Below are 17759 nucleotides of genomic sequence, written 5' to 3'. Positions count from 1 at the left end.
TTGAGAAATCCTCAAACACTTGAGAAGTACACTCTCCCTTAATAAAGGGTCGTATTGAGACACATTATTATTCAGATCTGTGACAGACATCTTGTAAGGTCTCCTAACCCTAACTCTGGTCATTTGATAAATTTCCAGTTCGATCAATCCTGACAAACTTTCCAAAAGTTCATAATTGGAATGCATTTTGGCTTTCTATAGCCCTTATCAACTGGTATTTTTACAGATATTAGTATCAAAGCTACTAACATATCCATTCAGATCTCCAAACAGCATGCAATGTTGACTAAAATTACATACATTAAAAATTTAAAACTACCTTTTCAACCAAAAGATAAAACTCTTGGATAGTTTGTCAAGAAATTTCCAGAATTGGGCTTAGTGTGATCAATTGGTAGTCTAGGGGTTAGTGATCCTGTATTATATAATAAACAATTAACAGTTTAGAAGCAATACATTAGATTTTTCATGTTTTAAAAATATGAAAGCATTGAATATTAAAAAAATAGTCAATGAAAAATCTTTTCTATTCAAAACATTTGTCATCCCTGTTTAGAGTCTATGTTCCACATAGCATAATTATCTTTCAAATAATTTATCTGTGGCAAATACTTTAATTAGCATGAATTGCAAAAAGTGTGTGTCAATAAATTGAGCTCAACATATAAACAAACAAAATTGTATTGTATTATAACCTTATTTTGTGTGCTAGACAATTCTAGAGTAGGGATGATAAACCTAAGTTTGAGGATTAAAGTTATTAGTGAGGTTAAGGCCAAAGTTTTAAACACGAAAATGTGTACATCAGATGTTTAGTGCTGCTTTCCTGTAAGCCTAGAAGTGTTTGGATAGTCAGTGGAATCACACTTGACATTCCAAACGCCATTGTCAAACTTCTATGCTTACAGGAAAGCGGCATTAAATGTCCAATGTACACGTTTTTACGTTTAAATCTTCAGCCTCAACCTCGCTATTTTAAATTTATATTAATTACACTGCTACTTATTACATTTCCAAAGGCACTATAGAGAACATAATTCAGAATTTAAATTATTCAAAGTGAACCAAAATTAAATATATTTTGCATCTTATTTAATGTTTACTTTGATAAAATTATATTTATTGTAGTTTTTAAGACTAATATAACTGAAAACAGATAATAAATTTACAAATTTATTCATAATGTGCATATGATAAATAAATAAACATTCTATAAAATATAATAAAATTTTTCTTACAAACATTCAATTCTGTACATTATCAGAATTCAATATTTCTTCCTTTGATGTTTTTACTACAACCCAGTTGAAGTTTATTAATGTTTGTATCTTGGCTGCGACTTGCTGCCTCTTCAAGCAGAGGAGGAAGATGAAATTTCTATAAACAAATGTAATTAATATTTACTAGAATAAAATATATATTGCACAAAAAAACAAGCTTTACATTTTAATTAATGCTAAAAATTGGATATTTAGATTGCATAATATAAAATAAAATATAGCCCCCAAACAAGACAATGAAATCTGGGTCAAATTTTATTACATTTTTCTGCATACAGTATACAGAATCATATAATCTGAACATCTCAGAAACAAAGTCCTGATATTTGTGACTATCCATCCACTCTGCAGGAATCAAAGCTTTTTTTCATGTCCATCATGGAAATGGAGAATATCAAATACAAAAGAGAAATTTTACTCACAAATAATCATGCTTTCAAAACTTAGTAATATCAAATTTTTACCCCTCTTGCGAGTTACACCCTATCATGGTAGTAAGGTTTGCATTTTCTAAATTACCTGAGTGCAAAAGTATGATTAGTCAGTCTGGCATGGTCAGTCTGCAAGGAAAATTAAAGGATAGAGGACATACAAAATAACAATTACAACATGACAGTACTACAATAAAGACTGCTGCATAGTCATCATGAGGGTTACTAAGGGATGCATTTAAATTTTGGTAGAAGAATTCATTTGAAAAGTACCTAACAATCTTATCCTCCAAGCCATCTTTGAGTGCCATCTTTGATCCTTCAATGGCTACCTGTTTAAATTGACAGAAGGGGAAAGCACTTAGCCACATTGCACAAAAGAGGAAAAAAATGACAGTAACTACTGCAGAAAATAACCCAATTGGGAAACTCAAATCAGATTTTGAAGGCTGCATTAATACTTGTATAAATTTTATTTTGTTTTCATACATATATTGATAAAATTTTTGGCAGTGCTTTGGGAAGAAATAATTTTTCATCAAATTAATTAGCTAGTATAAATTTTCAATTACTAATTCTGAAAATAAACACACTTGTCTTATAATAATGCATATCCAAAGCAGATAAATATTTAATTTTTTTTTTATCTTCAATATATCTGTAAATTATATTCTGTTAACAGTAATTAAAATTATAAGATTGACATTGATTTTAAAAATGCAAAATGGCATTTCTTGAAATTCCAAAATCGTATAATGACACAAATATAAACATCTAAAAACATGATTATTAGTTTAAAGCTAAACAATTGCTGTATTACATTGAGTTATATTAATGCTACTGTTGATAATTAAATATTAAATAATTTGGCCTAGAAGTAGGCATTAGGCATCATCTATCAATAAATTTATTAATTTAAATTGGACCAATTTTTTTCTTCCAGAATCTTATAAAGTGGGACTTGAACCCACAACTCCTGCTTACATAGTAAGTGCCAAAAGTTTCTGGACCTAACATTTTAGACATGATAGGAATAAAATAATGATAGTATCAGATAGCACCATCTGTATGTACTTATGTACTCATAAAACAATTTTTCTTGACAATTTTCATAAATTGCTTGGAAAATTATTCATTTTAATTAGACTTATTGCATTAATTTGCATCATGTTTGCCTCTTGCAAGACAATGCACCAGTACACAAGGATGCCATTGCCAAGGCTGCTATGAAGGAGTATGGGTTCGAGGAGCTTGACCATCAGTCTGGACCAGGCTCCTAGTGATTATCCTAGTGACTGAAACTCAAAAAAGTGATGAAGAGTTGCAGGAGACAGTTTTTGAGCATCTTGCAGACAAAACTGCAGACCATTTTTTTCAAAGGTATTGAAACACTAATTCTAAGATATAATAAATGTATTGAACTGCAAGGAGACTATGTTGAAAAATGATGTCATTGTTTTATACCTATAATATCTAAAACATAAGCTGGAAACTTTTGGCCCCTACCTTGTACCATGTGGTTGCATTGCCAGTTACACTACCCAGACCTCTGTCTGATCTTTGCTTCCAGAACTAATTCCTACCTCTAGGCCAATTGCTTAATATTTAATTATTAATAGTAGCATTAATATAGCTCAATATAATCAGGCAATCACTAATAACTGGGTCATTAAATGTTTATATTTGTATATATATGTCATGCCAGGGTAAAGCAATAGCCAACTATATGGTAAGCAGGAGTTTCAGGTTTGAGTTCCACTTCAGACCAATTCTTTTCTTCCAGAGCTTTCTAAATTAATTATAATTATAATTTTTAAATTTATCAAGAGATGACACCTACATCCCAATATAATCAGGCAATCATTTGGTCATACAATGAATTTAATATTTTTAAAATAGATATGTAATCACCAAACATTCTCTTTAATAATTTATTAATTTACAAATACTTTGTAAAGAAACTATTAAAAGTAAAGATTTTTTACTAGAGAATCTTCTATTGTTAATTTTGGAAATTCTTATGGAAGTTTCAAAAATGTATTAATACCATTCATTTCTTTTCAATAAAAATATTTTTAAACTCAAAAATATTTGAATAATAAGTACCTTTTATTAACATGTGCATGATTGTACTGTGAATGGCCTGATAAATCACATTTGTCGCATAAATGTTTTTTAAAAAACAATGTTTGAAGTTCAAACAAATCAATTCTTAAGTTTTTCTTGTGTTCACAATTAAAGATTTATGTTTTATTTTTATTAAATATTATTATTTTCATATATATTTCAATTATTATTAAATGTAAAAAATAATATACATAAATTTTACCTCAAATATTAAACTCCTTTTCCGGAAACAAAAAGCCAAATCATCAGTGTCTAATTTGTGAGGTTTTAATAAATTTAAGTGATGTACTTTGACCACATGTAGAAGACCTATTTTAAACATTATAATTAATACATTAAAAATATCAAAAAATGTATTCAATAACAAATAATACAAGTATCAGAGATTTATAACAAATTGCTCAACACAAACATATATAATATAAAATAAATATACGAGGGAAGTCCGATATTAAAGATACAGGCCAAAATTACACTAACATTTATAAATAAAAAAAATATTTAATACATTCTACAAAAACTACATACTTTTATTTATTTCTCGACATAATCACCTTAAATGTTGAGACATTTACCCCAGCATGACACTAGTTTGAACATCCCTTCAAGTACTGTCTAGTTGCTTGAAATAGTCCAGAACAGTGTCTTCCAATTCCTCTTGATCTGCAAAGCATTTTCCCACCAAAAATTTCTTTAAAAGTTTGAATAAATGAAAATCTGAGGGGGCTAAATCTGGACTATACTCCACATGTCAAATCAAACCAAACTGTGGTTGGGACAGTGGAACTGGGAAGTCCTGCAACATCCTCTGTATAGTCCAAATTTAGCCCCTGTCGAATTTTCATTTATTCAGACCTTTAAAGAAATTTTTGGTGGGAAAACGCTTTGCAGATCAGGAAGAATTGGAAGATACCATTCTGGACTACTTCAAGCAACAATACCATGAAGGGATGTCTAAACGGATTTCATCTGGGATAAATATCTCAACGTTCAAGGCGATTATGTCACAAAAGTATGTAGTTTTTGTGGAATGTATTAAATATTTTCTTTATTTATAAATGTTAGTGTAATTTTGACCTGTACCTTTAATATCAGACTCCCTGTGTATATTAGACAGAATATGAATTTGATAATTCAAATTGGCCATAACTGTCCAGATATTTTGTAAAATATTGAAACATGTTTTCACTTTTGATTCTTTCCACACTATGTGCACTAAGAGACCCACAGGTTAGAAAGAATCAAAAATGAATTGTACCCATTGTGAGTTCAGCAAGACCCACAACTGGAAAAGCCAGGTGGTAAGAGAAGGAGTCCAAAATATCCAAAACAGACCCACTCCCGAAAAATTCCCAGGATTTTTCAACTGATCGACTTTCGGATTTGATCCCACATGATAGTAGTAGACCGACACCTTAACCACTCGTCCATCTGGTTATCAATATTGAAACTTTATGAGATTTATTTTGAAATAGTAAACCTCATAAATACTAAATTTTATCATATTTCAGTAAAAATTATTAATAAAAAATTATATATAATTTATGGAGAGTTTAAAACAATAATCATTTGAAAATTTAAAGATTTAAAGAAACATTTTTCAAAATTATAATTAAGTTAAAAATATATAAACTATTTTGCATTGATTCTTTTAACACTAAAACATATCAGCTCATTTTCAAATTTTATATATTTATAATAATTGAAACAAAGAAAAAAAGACTTAACAGGAAATTTAATAACTGGAAGATTATCTCACATTTTTGTTACTCTATCTTAATTATCAAATTTGAGTAAATATAAAAAGAAATCATAAGCTCATTTTATAACTCATGGAATATAAATGCAATTTCAAATATAATTTCAAGACTAAATGATTACTAAGCAACTTGGTAGGAGGCAGGTCATCAGGCCACCATCTTTTGTTAAATATAATAACCATTAAATTATTTTTCAAGCCTTATAGCCTCGTAAAGATTCTGGCTATTTGTTTGGTATTTGATTACACTATGTGGTTAAATGCATTTATTATATAGTGCAGGAGTCGCAAACTGGCAGAATATTAAAGCTTCATATCTGGCCCATGATCTTGATTTCTTTTCTAAAAATCAATATTTCTAACATCTTGCAGGAATTAAAACAGAAAAAATTCAAATGTCTAACTGTTTGCCTAAGTCATAAAAGCCTGGCTACAAGAAGATCTTTGTTAGAGCCTTTTTTTTTAATTACAGAATGCTTTGGTTTACCAAATAATATTGAATAGGACCTGCATCTTGATTTACTGTGTTTGAATTTGACATAGTGTAATCATAAAGTCACTCATGCCCAGTAGCCTGTGACTTCATTACTTTGTTCCTGGAAGCTTCTCCCCTTTCCTCACCTACTGTGAAGTGATTTTATGATCACACTGTTTATAATTTCAAGCAAGATATTTTTGACATAATATCTCATTATATGAATTTTCTCACCTCTTAAATGTCTCCACACTAAACAATAATTAACCAAACCAACTAACTGTTTTCATATCTAATTTTGTATTAATGTCCCTCATTTGTTTTCATATAGGTCTTCCTCCTCTTCATTACATTAATATGAAACTAAACAGAACATGCTTTGGCAGTTTTATATCAATTATTCTATACACATGCTAAAGCATTACATATTAATTCTGCCATAAAATTTATTTGAAGTGTTATTTTCTAATGACATGTACTGTAATAACCCAATTTTTTCTGCTTTATTCTCTTCCTAGATCTCTCATGTTTGTCATTTTCAGTGTTATAGTCAATACATCTTGCTTGTCAAAACATGATGAAAAAATAATTTCATAAAACAATTTTGTAGCATTATTTATTTATACTTTGTTATTAGATAAAATTTGCTAGTTGATATTCTATTGTTCCTTGCTCATCACCCACCAGTGGCTGAGTGGATAAATTCACTGAACAGGTAGTTGGTCAAGGGATCGTGCCTTGTCAACAGGCTGGCCACTTGGAGTTTTCTGGATTTTCTTCACATTTATAACACTTAAATAGGGACCAGTTCCCCATAAAAGACCTCCCGGAAACATCTCCCTTGGCAGATTGCACGTGTCACATTACCATAACCAAAGGAATGATATATCACTTTTAGCCCTTAACTAAATAAACCAAACAATCCTTGCTTGTCATGAGTGTGGAATACATTTATTCCACACTCATGACAAGCACAAATGGTATGTATGTATGTATAATCCAGAAAGTATATTAACTTCTTTATCCTACTTTTTTACTTTAGTATTATTATTTGCAATATTATTAACACATTACCTAGCTTAAAATTTAAGAGAATTAGCAGTGCTGAATAATTATCAAACATTAGAAAATCAATCATTAACATATGTAGAATATTTAACATTAATGATTCTAACTTTCTTACTGCTGGTAATCTGTATTATTCTATTAACATATAACAAAAAAAATAGAAGAGAGTTTCTACAGTGTAATTAGATTACCTATAAGATTTTAAACCATTTATTTAAGCTCTATTTTGTATATGTTGCTTTATAAGTATTCTTTTCATTGTTTTTAATGGGTTCCTAATCCTAAAACAATTTTTAAAAACTTTGGCCTACATTTCTTTCTCTCCCCAAATCTATGAAATTGATAGTTTAAATTTCTTACACTAAGATCAAATCTTAATAAATATGATAAAAATCCTCCTTGTTACGGCTAATGGGAATCTTAGCCAAGCACAAGTTTAATGTGGTCAACACCCAAGAGTCCGTACCCAAGGTTCAAATCTATTTTGGGGCTTGCGTTCGTTCTTCTTGCTTTGCACTTGCCAACATCCTAGCAACAAGTGACCAAATAACAAAGTGTCTGAACCTGTGGTTCTTCTCGTACTCGTACTCTCACAATGACTACTGTTTCCGCTGCTAGGGGGCTTCTGCCTTAGGGGTGTTCAGTCATAATCCCACGAATAATAGCTTTGCAGCACTGGCCACTCGACCAAGCACATGTACCAAGTGTCTGTTACATTCCTACTACTTATGAAGTAAAATCCTTGAGAATTCTTTTCCAGAACTCTCATTTTTTTCCAAGCATAATCAGGAAGTATTACTGGGAAGTTATCACAGCCAAATTATAAGGAAAATTATGAATATAGAAGAAATCCTTTGCAAAACTGTTGAAATATTAGCCTATGTAGTTGGTTGCCCAGATGCAAAAAATATTGTCACCTTTATTAATTTATTATTATTTAAGAATTTATATACAGTGTTTATTTTTATATCTATATTGTTTGTCTAAAAGATTAATAATTATCAAAAAATGTTTAATTATTATTCTTATTAGTCAAAATTTTACATGTAATAAATGATCTGCAACCATGGCTGTCCAGGCATGGGGAGGGGTACCTTCTGTATCCTATTTTTATTCCTTATGTCTCCCAAACTTTCCCCATCTTTCAATAATCTTTTAATAAAAATTTACTTTTCTCTTGATAAGAATTTCTAAACCTTTGTTTACACAATCTTTACTTTCTGTGTACAGTAAAACTTATGTAAACCAGAATCACATGGTACTGAATACTTTTTCTGGTATGACAAGTTTCCATTTTCAGCAGGTTTTACTATATTTTCTGAATTCTTATCAACTATTTTATCTTTTCTTTATCATATGTGAAATTTTTTCTATGAATAAGTTCTTCAATTTACTTGATTTCTTTTCCTTCAATAAAACATTTGAATCTTTTAAAAATGTATTAAATATGTCAATAATGTTAACCTTATAAAATTACATCAAAATCTATTGGACCAATTTAATATGCTTTAATGAAGAAAGACTAACCAGTGCTATGGACTTTAATGTAGAAAACATTGATGTAAGAATAACAGCTTTTGGATTACTTAAAATTACCATAAGAACAATATCATGAAGAATTCAATAGAAGAAATATTTATGTATTTATGTATAAAATTTTATATTTAAATACTTTAGTACATGTAAAAAGTATCAAATGCAATAATTACCCTTATAATCTTTAAAAGCAGGATGAATTTCACCTTCTGCGGAATCAAATCCCTCTAACCTTATCACAGTATCGCATATAAGTCGCATCCTTTCCAACAAAACATGGTTCTAATAAAATTTTAAACCAAATTAATCTGAAATAAATTCAATACATTTTTTAAATAAAAGGAAAATACCTACTTGAAGTAAATTAACTGGAACACTGATAACAGCGACTGAAAATGCCGATCTCATCATACTTTTTAATAAATAGAGAAATCTAAGTATATCAGTTTCCCATCTTTCTTTCGAGTACTCTTCTTTCCAATATGGTGATCCTAATGAATGTATTGCTATCCTTAATATGTTTCTTTGTGAACACGACTGAGATGTACTAAATAATCCATCTTTTATCATTGTTTGAAGGCGATTTGCTATTTTGAAACAGGAAGCTGTTAAAAACTGAGAATTATCTTCAGGTGGCGATTCATTTTCAGAAGAGATATCTATTGTTGTCGGAGAACACTTTGATATTACTTCATGATTCATTTTTGTATTGATGTTGTACTGATTACAGAACTGATGACCAGTAGAAGACTAAAATAAATTTTAATGAAAAAATAATTTTAAAAATTATAAATTAAAAACAATTTCAAGTAATTTAAATTTCTCTTAGATAATTTTAATCACGAGTTTCTACCTAATGAAATCTTACAATTATATTTATAAGTTATATAGTGTATGTGTTGTATATTTTAATTTGTTTATATTATAATTTGTTATAATTTGCATAACAAATTGTTGTTATGCAAATTACTCATTAAGCAAGGTTCCACTGTATTTATTTTTGAATAAAAGCAAACATTTATTTTGTATTATAGATAATTGATAAATTATATGTTACAACTATTATGTTATGTTTTTGTATTTTTTACTAAGGAAAAGATTGGTTCATTTTTACTACTGATCTATGCAAATTTTACTCTTTCAATTGCAAGTAGAATATTTTTATATGTTCATCTTACTACAAAATATGCCTTGAATTCTTCAAGATCATTCAGAAGAGTAGAAGCAAAATGCCAATACTACTATACATGATGAAAATAAAAGCAATCTAAGCACAAAAAAATTTTAGAAAGTAATCATAAAAATGAATTGAAATGTGGTTCCAAAGACTAAAATAGTGCTCAAAGTAGTGATATGTTATATATTTTTCCCCTATTTTCCTTATTATATGTATTGTTTTTGTGTATATACAGTACTATCTTTTCAAATAAATAATTATAATGTATAATAATGAAGAAAAATTAGAGTAAATATTTAATCTCGAAGCAAAAACTGTCTGTCCCCTGGACAGGTTTCACCTGCTTGTTTTAAAATACAGATTGCATCTGACAAAAGGTTAAATTAAATGTACAGTCAAACCTCTGAATGAGAACCACTGACAGAAATATATAAAATGGCTGTTGTTTAGAAGGGACTGTTGTTGGCAGGTGGCCATTATTGGAAGTTCAACTGTATTTAGCTTCATTATAAATCTAAAAATGTTAGAATTTTAATTTTCTAATGAATATTTTTCATATTTCTTTTTCAATAAAAATTCTAATTATTAATATATTCTTATTAATCAGATTATTATATTTTTGAAGAAGTATGAAAACTTAATAACCAATGTGTGTAATGAATTATTCATGGTTAATTTTGATTTTAATAAATTTGTATATTTTTATTTAATCTCTAGTCTGAAGATAATTTTATATAATTCAAGAATTATTGTTTAGAAGTTAGTGATTTTATAAAAATTACCTTTCCAAACTGGGGTAAATTCTGATATCGCCAAGCAATTTTCATCTCATTTTCATACACTGATTCTGATGCATTACTGTCTTTCTTCTGAGTAATAAGAGAAGGAAGGTCCTAAAAATATTTCTTATTATACATCAAGTCATTAAAAGTAATACAACAAAAACATATGCTCAGAAATTTACTGTAAGTCATCTAAACTAACAAACCAGCATTTCCATAACAAAATGGCATTCTTGCAAACAAAACTTAAATTGACTGTATATGAAAATAAACTTCAGTTAATTAAAATTTTATCTAATTCACAGAAAATTATATTTTACTAGGCACAGTTTTTTTTCTGTTTAAACACAAACTAAGAATTGAGTTGAAGCACTAGCAAGTCAATAATATTACTGTGATTAAAAAGTACTGGGAATGGTTCATTTAAACTGTGCACATGCAAGAGAGCACTGTCGTTGTTTGGTACAAATTTCATCAACATCTAACAGAAATCTGTATGGCATCGTCTGCTTTTGTTTGCAAATAAACACTTGTTTTGTGCATAAAGAATTTTTGCACTGCCAATTTTTCAAAATGTCAAGTGTAAATGAGCAAAGAACATGCATTAAATTTTGGTTTTTGCAATAGAATTACTGCTACAAAAATATTGGAAATGTTGCAAAAGCCTTTGGTGACAACAATCTATCAAAAACAAGACTTACAAGATGTTTCAACACACTGGTAGACCATCCACTTTGACTGATGAATGACACATCACTCAAGTCAGAGATTTGGTGTTCAATTGTCTTAATTTAACAATTAGGGGCATTATTGAATATGTTCCAGTATCATTTGGATCTTATCAAGCAATTTTAAAAGATCATTTCGGCTTGCAGTGTGTCACTTCTCAAGTAATTCTGAAAATGTTGACTTTTTTCCAAACACAATGTGTTCAAGTGGTGAGGAAATGCTTTCTCTAGACAAATCATTCTTAAAATGCATCATTATGGGTGATAAAACATAGATCTATGCTTTTGAAACTGAAACAGGACTCAAAAGGTGAAGCAAGATTGAAAAGATCATGTCAAAGTTCTGACTTGAGTCAAAAATCAAGGTCATATTGACTGTTTTCTTCGATTGACATGGTGTTGTGAATCATGAATTCCTTCTAACTGGCCAAACTGTCAACAAAGAATATTATTTGAGCATTTTGTTTCATTTGCATGAAGCAATTCATAGAAAATAACCCAATCCGTAACGAGAAAACTCGTGGATTTTAAATCACAATAATGCACCTTCTCACAATGCTCTTGTTCATGAATTTTTGGCCAGAAATTCAACAAATTATGGTTCCACAAACTCCATATTCAACCAATATGGTGCTATGTGACTTTTTCTTGTTACCTCAACTAAAATTTCCATTTTGTGGTCACCATTTTGAGTCAACTGATACCATAAAACCAAATTTGTTGAAAATCCTAAAGGAGTTTCACAAAAACAACTTTAAAGCATATTTCCAGAATTGGAAAAAATGGTAGCATAAGTGCATTGCTGTGAGAGGAAATTATTTTGATGAATAAATTAAATCTTATGTTTTATTGAACCGTTCCCAATACTTTTGATCAGAGGTATTTTTGGAGGCCATCTACAGCAATCACTTGCTGCTACCATGGCAGTGGAATAACTACTGGAATAAAAAAGGAAACAAATTCCATGCACTTGTGCTAGCAACCATGGACATTGTCACTTTAACCTCTGACAGTCATGGATAGGCAATCCTTGCACTGGCCTGACAGAGAGATGATCCCTGCCCTTGCTGTTGTGGAAAGGAGATCCTTACATTTGCTTGGCATCAATTGCTTTGTTCTTGTGCTTTGTTTGTTTAGGGCAACAATTTTCCATTAGACATGCACAACAGCATCAGTGAGCACAAACAGTCACTTTGACTACACTCAAAAACAAAGTCATGAACCCCCATTTTTTATCACATTTTTGGATTCATCACATTTAATGTAAAATGGCAAACTTTTATCAAAATGACCAATCAAATTTGAAAACAAACTCAATTCTATATGCTACTTAGAAGAGGCTTTGCTAACACTCCCCTCAAATAAATTATAAAAAGAGGAATATAATTATACAATACCTCCAAAATCTTTTTTGGAGATTCATCTCCAGATGCTAATAAAATTGAATGATTGTTTGTTACACCTTCTGCTAAAAAATGTTTCATGAGTAATTTTGCATATCTTCCATATTTATCTTCTTCTAAAATACAAAGAAAGAAAAAAGAATTATAAATTTATAGTTTACAATTATATCAACTTTAAATTAAATATAATTTAATTAAATATAAAACTTTAATTTCAATAATCACCTATAAGTAGAATGGTTCCAACTGTCAGTCCACCACCTTTAAATAAATGATATTTGTTATTGTAAATTCTTAAATATTTATAACATTATAATATTTATAAATTCGTGTGAGATTCACACTCTCTTGAATAATTTCTTATTAAACAAACTGCATAATCTTTTCTGAATACTAGTTTCATAAGTTCTTTGGAAGGTTCTGAATACTAGTTATAGTTCTTTGGAAGGTTCCTTCCAAAGAACTATAATAAATGGTCCAAAATCATAAGAAACATAAACTTGGAAAAATTACAAAAAATTTTTATACTTACTGTCCTGGCAATTAATTTTATTAAACATAAGAAGCATTTTGGAAAAGAAAAAGATAAAGGCTCAGCAAATATCCTTGTTGAAATTCTTAACCAAGAAGAGCAAGGAGTCTGATTATCAAAATCCTCAATCAGGCTCATTAAGGCCTCTCCATTATGAATGCTATCAAAAAAGCATCAATATGGGAACCAGAGACTCCAATGTTGATGCCACAAGATCAAGATAAATCAAATTTCTATAATTTTTTAATTTATAATTATTTATGTAAAATAATTATAAAATAACCATAACTCTTTATAAAAACTGCAAAATCATAGGGACCAATTCTCATATTGAAAGAACTAATCTCATTTAAATGTATTAAAATTTTACCTCAATTACAAAACAGTTCAAACAATTTTATGAACAATGGGCTGTTGTTAACCCAATCCAATAAAATGTGACCCTCCTCTATTTTAAATTTTTTGATACTTTAGATTTTAAGTATATTATACTAATAAACACTGATATGAGAAAAATAAGTGACTTTCATACAAATCTGAAATATGGAATTTATTTATGCTTATTACTTTTGATGTAAAACTGTTATAGATATCTTGAATTATTAAGCTGTGAGATTTCGTAAATAGACTAGAATAAGTCAGACAGAAGAGACTGCCAGCAGGACCACTGTCCACTATGGCCAAATGGATAAAACTACAGTTCTGATCATGGGTTTGTTTTTGACCAATGGGCTGCCATATGCAGTTTTCTGACTTTTCCTCATCTGTCTAACACTCGGATCTGTTTGGAAATGCTTACCATTTCAAATGCTGAGACCAGGTATTATCCAAAATCATTACCTATAAAGTTTCCAGGGATTTACCAGTTGATACCATACTTATTGATCTTTTGAGTGGGTTAGAGAGTGACCAACCAACTACTGATGTCTTACAGTGCTACCAATCAACCAATCGATAAGCATTTCCAAATAGGCCCATAGAAAGTCCTCCCATGTGGAATCACCCTTGCATTGCTATATTCTATCAAACCTAACTAAGCCAGCAGGACCATTTGACATTTCTTAGACCCCAGATTCACATCTTACCTCATTCTCTAAAACAGGGATAGGCAACCTTTTTCTATGTAAGGACCGCATTTTAAAACTTTTGAACTGACGCAGACCACATACAAGAGAAAAGAGAAAAAAAATGCTGGTAAATCACAATTATTTATTCATATATAATTATAAATCAGCATATGTATACTTAATTTAGCTTCTGGAAATGATGTAAACATAATATATTGGAAATATTTGGTTAAATATTAGTCACTGCTAGTTTTAAATTAGTTTTGATGTGTCTGTTAGCCAGTTTCTTGTTTTCATTTTTACTAAATTCATTGTGAAAAAACTATTCACATACATAAGTTGTAGAAATAATGTTTGAATTTTTGTTGCATTCTTCCTTAAGCTGGGAAATTGATATACAATAGACACCCCCTATAAAATGGGTTCATATAATACAGATTCGTATATAACGGCGAAAAAATTGCGATCATATTCATATAAACACGCTAAAAGAAACTCATATAATATGGTAAAATGTCATTGCTGACTCGTGGTGCGAGAGGATTGGTCGAATCTAGACCAATAGCAGATATTGTACAAACCATTGAGTTTAAACAAGCAGCGGACCTACTAAAAACCATTTATTATTTAATGTCCATAAAAATTATATTTATATTAATGATGTCTCCAAAGTTCAGTGAATTTTTCGCAAAAAAAATAATTTATCAGGAAACACGCGAGCGCCATTCAATGACAATCTCCACGACGAAAACAAGCTTAAGCAATAGCGTCGTCAAACGGTGCACACTCAGTAAGTAATCCTACAATTTTTTGTTTATAGCATAGTTTATGTGGCTTATTCCCAAAAAATTATACATGTTTTGAAAATGTTGAGCCAAATTAGTCTAGAATCGATTAATTTTATGGAAGAAAACCTTTCAAACAGCCATAGTCCCTAAACTGATACGTGCCATGCTGTGATTGGCTGATGTATTTAAGTGATCATAAAACACGAATTCATATATAATGAAAAGTATCTACCATATTATAGGGGGGTCTACTGTATTTATTCATATTTCTGCGGCTCGTGTCGCATAAAATATGAATGTAGGCCACGGGTTGCCCATCCTTGCTCTAAGGGTCTGCATTAAAATATAAAACTTTGCTTAAAATGTGAATTACATAATTAATTTATTGCATACATTACGAAACATGAGATACAATAATAAAATTATATATAGTACAAGTTAAGGAAAGGGTGTCCTGTTTTTTTTTTATTACTTAGGGGGTAAGTATGTAAAATGTGACAAGTGGTGGTGGTCAGGACGATTTGGAGTGGGGAAGGGCACTTTTATATGAACCAGTACTATTGCCTATTCTCCACACTCCCTATTCAAAAGTGAGCATCGAAGCTTTGGGATGTTTGACCTGTACTCTGTATGTAATCACGTGCTTCAGTGTTCACTGTTGCTAACACCACAGTGCACAGGTGGGGCATGCTCCCCCACACAATTTTAATATATTAAAACTATAAATCAACTATGTAATACCAAGTACTCAACGAATGGTCAAGTGGGTTAGACCAGTAGTTCCCAAAGTGGGCACTAATACCCCTTGGGTAGTGAGTAAATCTAGGGTAGTGAAAAAAAGCAAGCACTGGAGCCAAGATATCGAACAGTGACCATAGGGCAAAGGTTGGGTCACTGACAACAGTTCCCTTTCCTCTTAAAATAGGTAAGAAGAAACATTGCATTTAATGGTTTCTAGATGTGGAAAACAATATAAAGTAAGGACAAAGTGTGAGTTTCACTGAAGAGTTTTTCTAAGAATATTTCCAAGCCTTTCTCACTAGGTAAAAATGGAATAGGGGGCATTGGGGTATGGTTGTGGACATTGGGTATCACTTTACGAAACCAAGAAGGCGGTGGCTCAAAAACTTTGGGAATCAATGGGGTAGACAAAACACGGAAACACTCACCTCACTTCTTTCTCGTTTTGTTTTATTAAGTTATGGCATCACAACACGGGCAATCTGCCTTCCGGGAGGTCTTTTTAAGGGTAACTGGCCCCTATTTAGACATTACAAAAGTGGAGAAAGCCCAACAAGGCTAGCCCATTCTGGCGAAGCACAAACCCACGACCGAACTAGTGTTACCACCCGTCCGGTTTTCACCCGGACAGTCCAGGAATTGACTCACTGTCTGTCAACCTTTTTTTTTTTTTTGCTTGTACAATTCATATTCATACACGTCTCCAACATCCAATAGAGCTAAGTCATCTGTAGTTGTTTTTTCTTAATTTAGTCTCCCTAGTCCCTAACTGTAACTGATTTAGAACTGGCATGCACTGCACATTATTCTTCGCATTGCAAAATGACATTACGCATGCGTCAGGCACTTCTGTTCGAACAAACCTCACCTGCCGTCCGGGTCAGCGATTTTGAAAAGATGACAACACTAGACCGAACTCCCAGTGTTCATGGAACTGAATCGCTTGGCCAATGGTGGGTCCCAACCCTTTCTCAGTGGACAAAACTTCAAAGTGGAATAATGTGCCTTTTCCCATCCCGAATCGCCCCGGAACTACCACCACCACCAATTAAAAAAGCAGTAGACATTCTTTCCTTAACTCCAACCAAACAAATAAGATTTCTAGATAAATTTACCGAGAAAGTAATCTAACGTGGGAACGCCTGTCGAAACAATAAGTTGCATATTTTGCAACGATAATTTGGTCCCCGGAATTTCTTTTATTTGGTTGACTTTTTTCTGAAAACTGGAAATTCCTCGGTTGGCCATTTTCAAAATTATCACCTAAAATATCCAACGCTTCAAAATCCGCCGTGTTTATTCCCAGCATGCGGTTCCTATCAACAATAATATCAGTGTTGCCATTCGTGAAAGTTAAAAATATTACATAATATATTATAAAAATTATATAAAAATGAAAAAGATATATTATATTATATAAATATTTACTTGCGCATTATTTTTATTTATGTTAATTCGGAAACGTAAAATATATAAAATGTGTTTTAGATTCCTAGACTTTTTTCCTCTTTTTCACATGTCGGCACTAAGAGGACATTTAGAAATAGGAATGAATCATCACGGTAATTGTTTAAAAGCTCCTCTAAGACATTAGAGAATCTTTTGAGCAAGCCTATTATTGGTTCGGCTAGGCCCACAATGGGTCGACCAGATATTAAGGGACGGGGTCTGGCATATGCGAATAGATCGCTCATGAAAAACTCCTGATTTGCTCGCCCGGATTCGATTCCGTGTACCCCAGAGCGATAGGTTGATGCCTTGCTCTGGTCATTCCCCTAATGGAAAAACCCTCTAAACGTCCTTAAAAAACTCATAAGTACACTGGAGATTACCATTTAATTTATTTACTTAATTAAGTTAATAAG

The 17759-nt window shown here is 30.9% G+C and overlaps 1 protein-coding gene across 2 annotated transcripts in view; it reads right to left on the bottom strand.

Annotated features, from left to right (window-relative positions):
• Positions 1-17449, bottom strand: part of LOC111621019 (elongator complex protein 4-like) — a 32425-nt gene extending 14976 nt beyond the window's left edge. For both annotated transcript variants that reach the window (XM_023363059.1, XM_023363058.1), the window contains exons 1-9: positions 17323-17449; positions 17010-17210; positions 12992-13027; positions 12761-12882; positions 10636-10746; positions 9031-9426; positions 8850-8958; positions 4041-4147; positions 1239-1377 (exon numbers count right to left, since the gene is read on the bottom strand). In XM_023363059.1, the coding sequence (XP_023218827.1) occupies positions 1261-1377; positions 4041-4147; positions 8850-8958; positions 9031-9426; positions 10636-10746; positions 12761-12882; positions 12992-13027; positions 17010-17142 (1131 nt within the window). In that variant the 5' untranslated portion in view covers positions 17143-17210; positions 17323-17449 and the 3' untranslated portion in view covers positions 1239-1260. The remainder of the gene's footprint in view (positions 1-1238; positions 1378-4040; positions 4148-8849; positions 8959-9030; positions 9427-10635; positions 10747-12760; positions 12883-12991; positions 13028-17009; positions 17211-17322) is intronic.
• Positions 17450-17759: the final 310 nt, after the last annotated feature.

The sequence above is a fragment of the Centruroides sculpturatus genome, unplaced genomic scaffold, assembly GCF_000671375.1.
Source record: "Centruroides sculpturatus isolate CEXI.00-Female unplaced genomic scaffold, Cexi_2.0 scaffold245, whole genome shotgun sequence".
Taxonomy (NCBI): Eukaryota; Metazoa; Arthropoda; class Arachnida; order Scorpiones; family Buthidae; genus Centruroides; species Centruroides sculpturatus.
The sequence above is the reverse complement of the archived record's forward strand: the minus strand, read 5'-3'. Positions and strand labels throughout refer to the sequence as shown.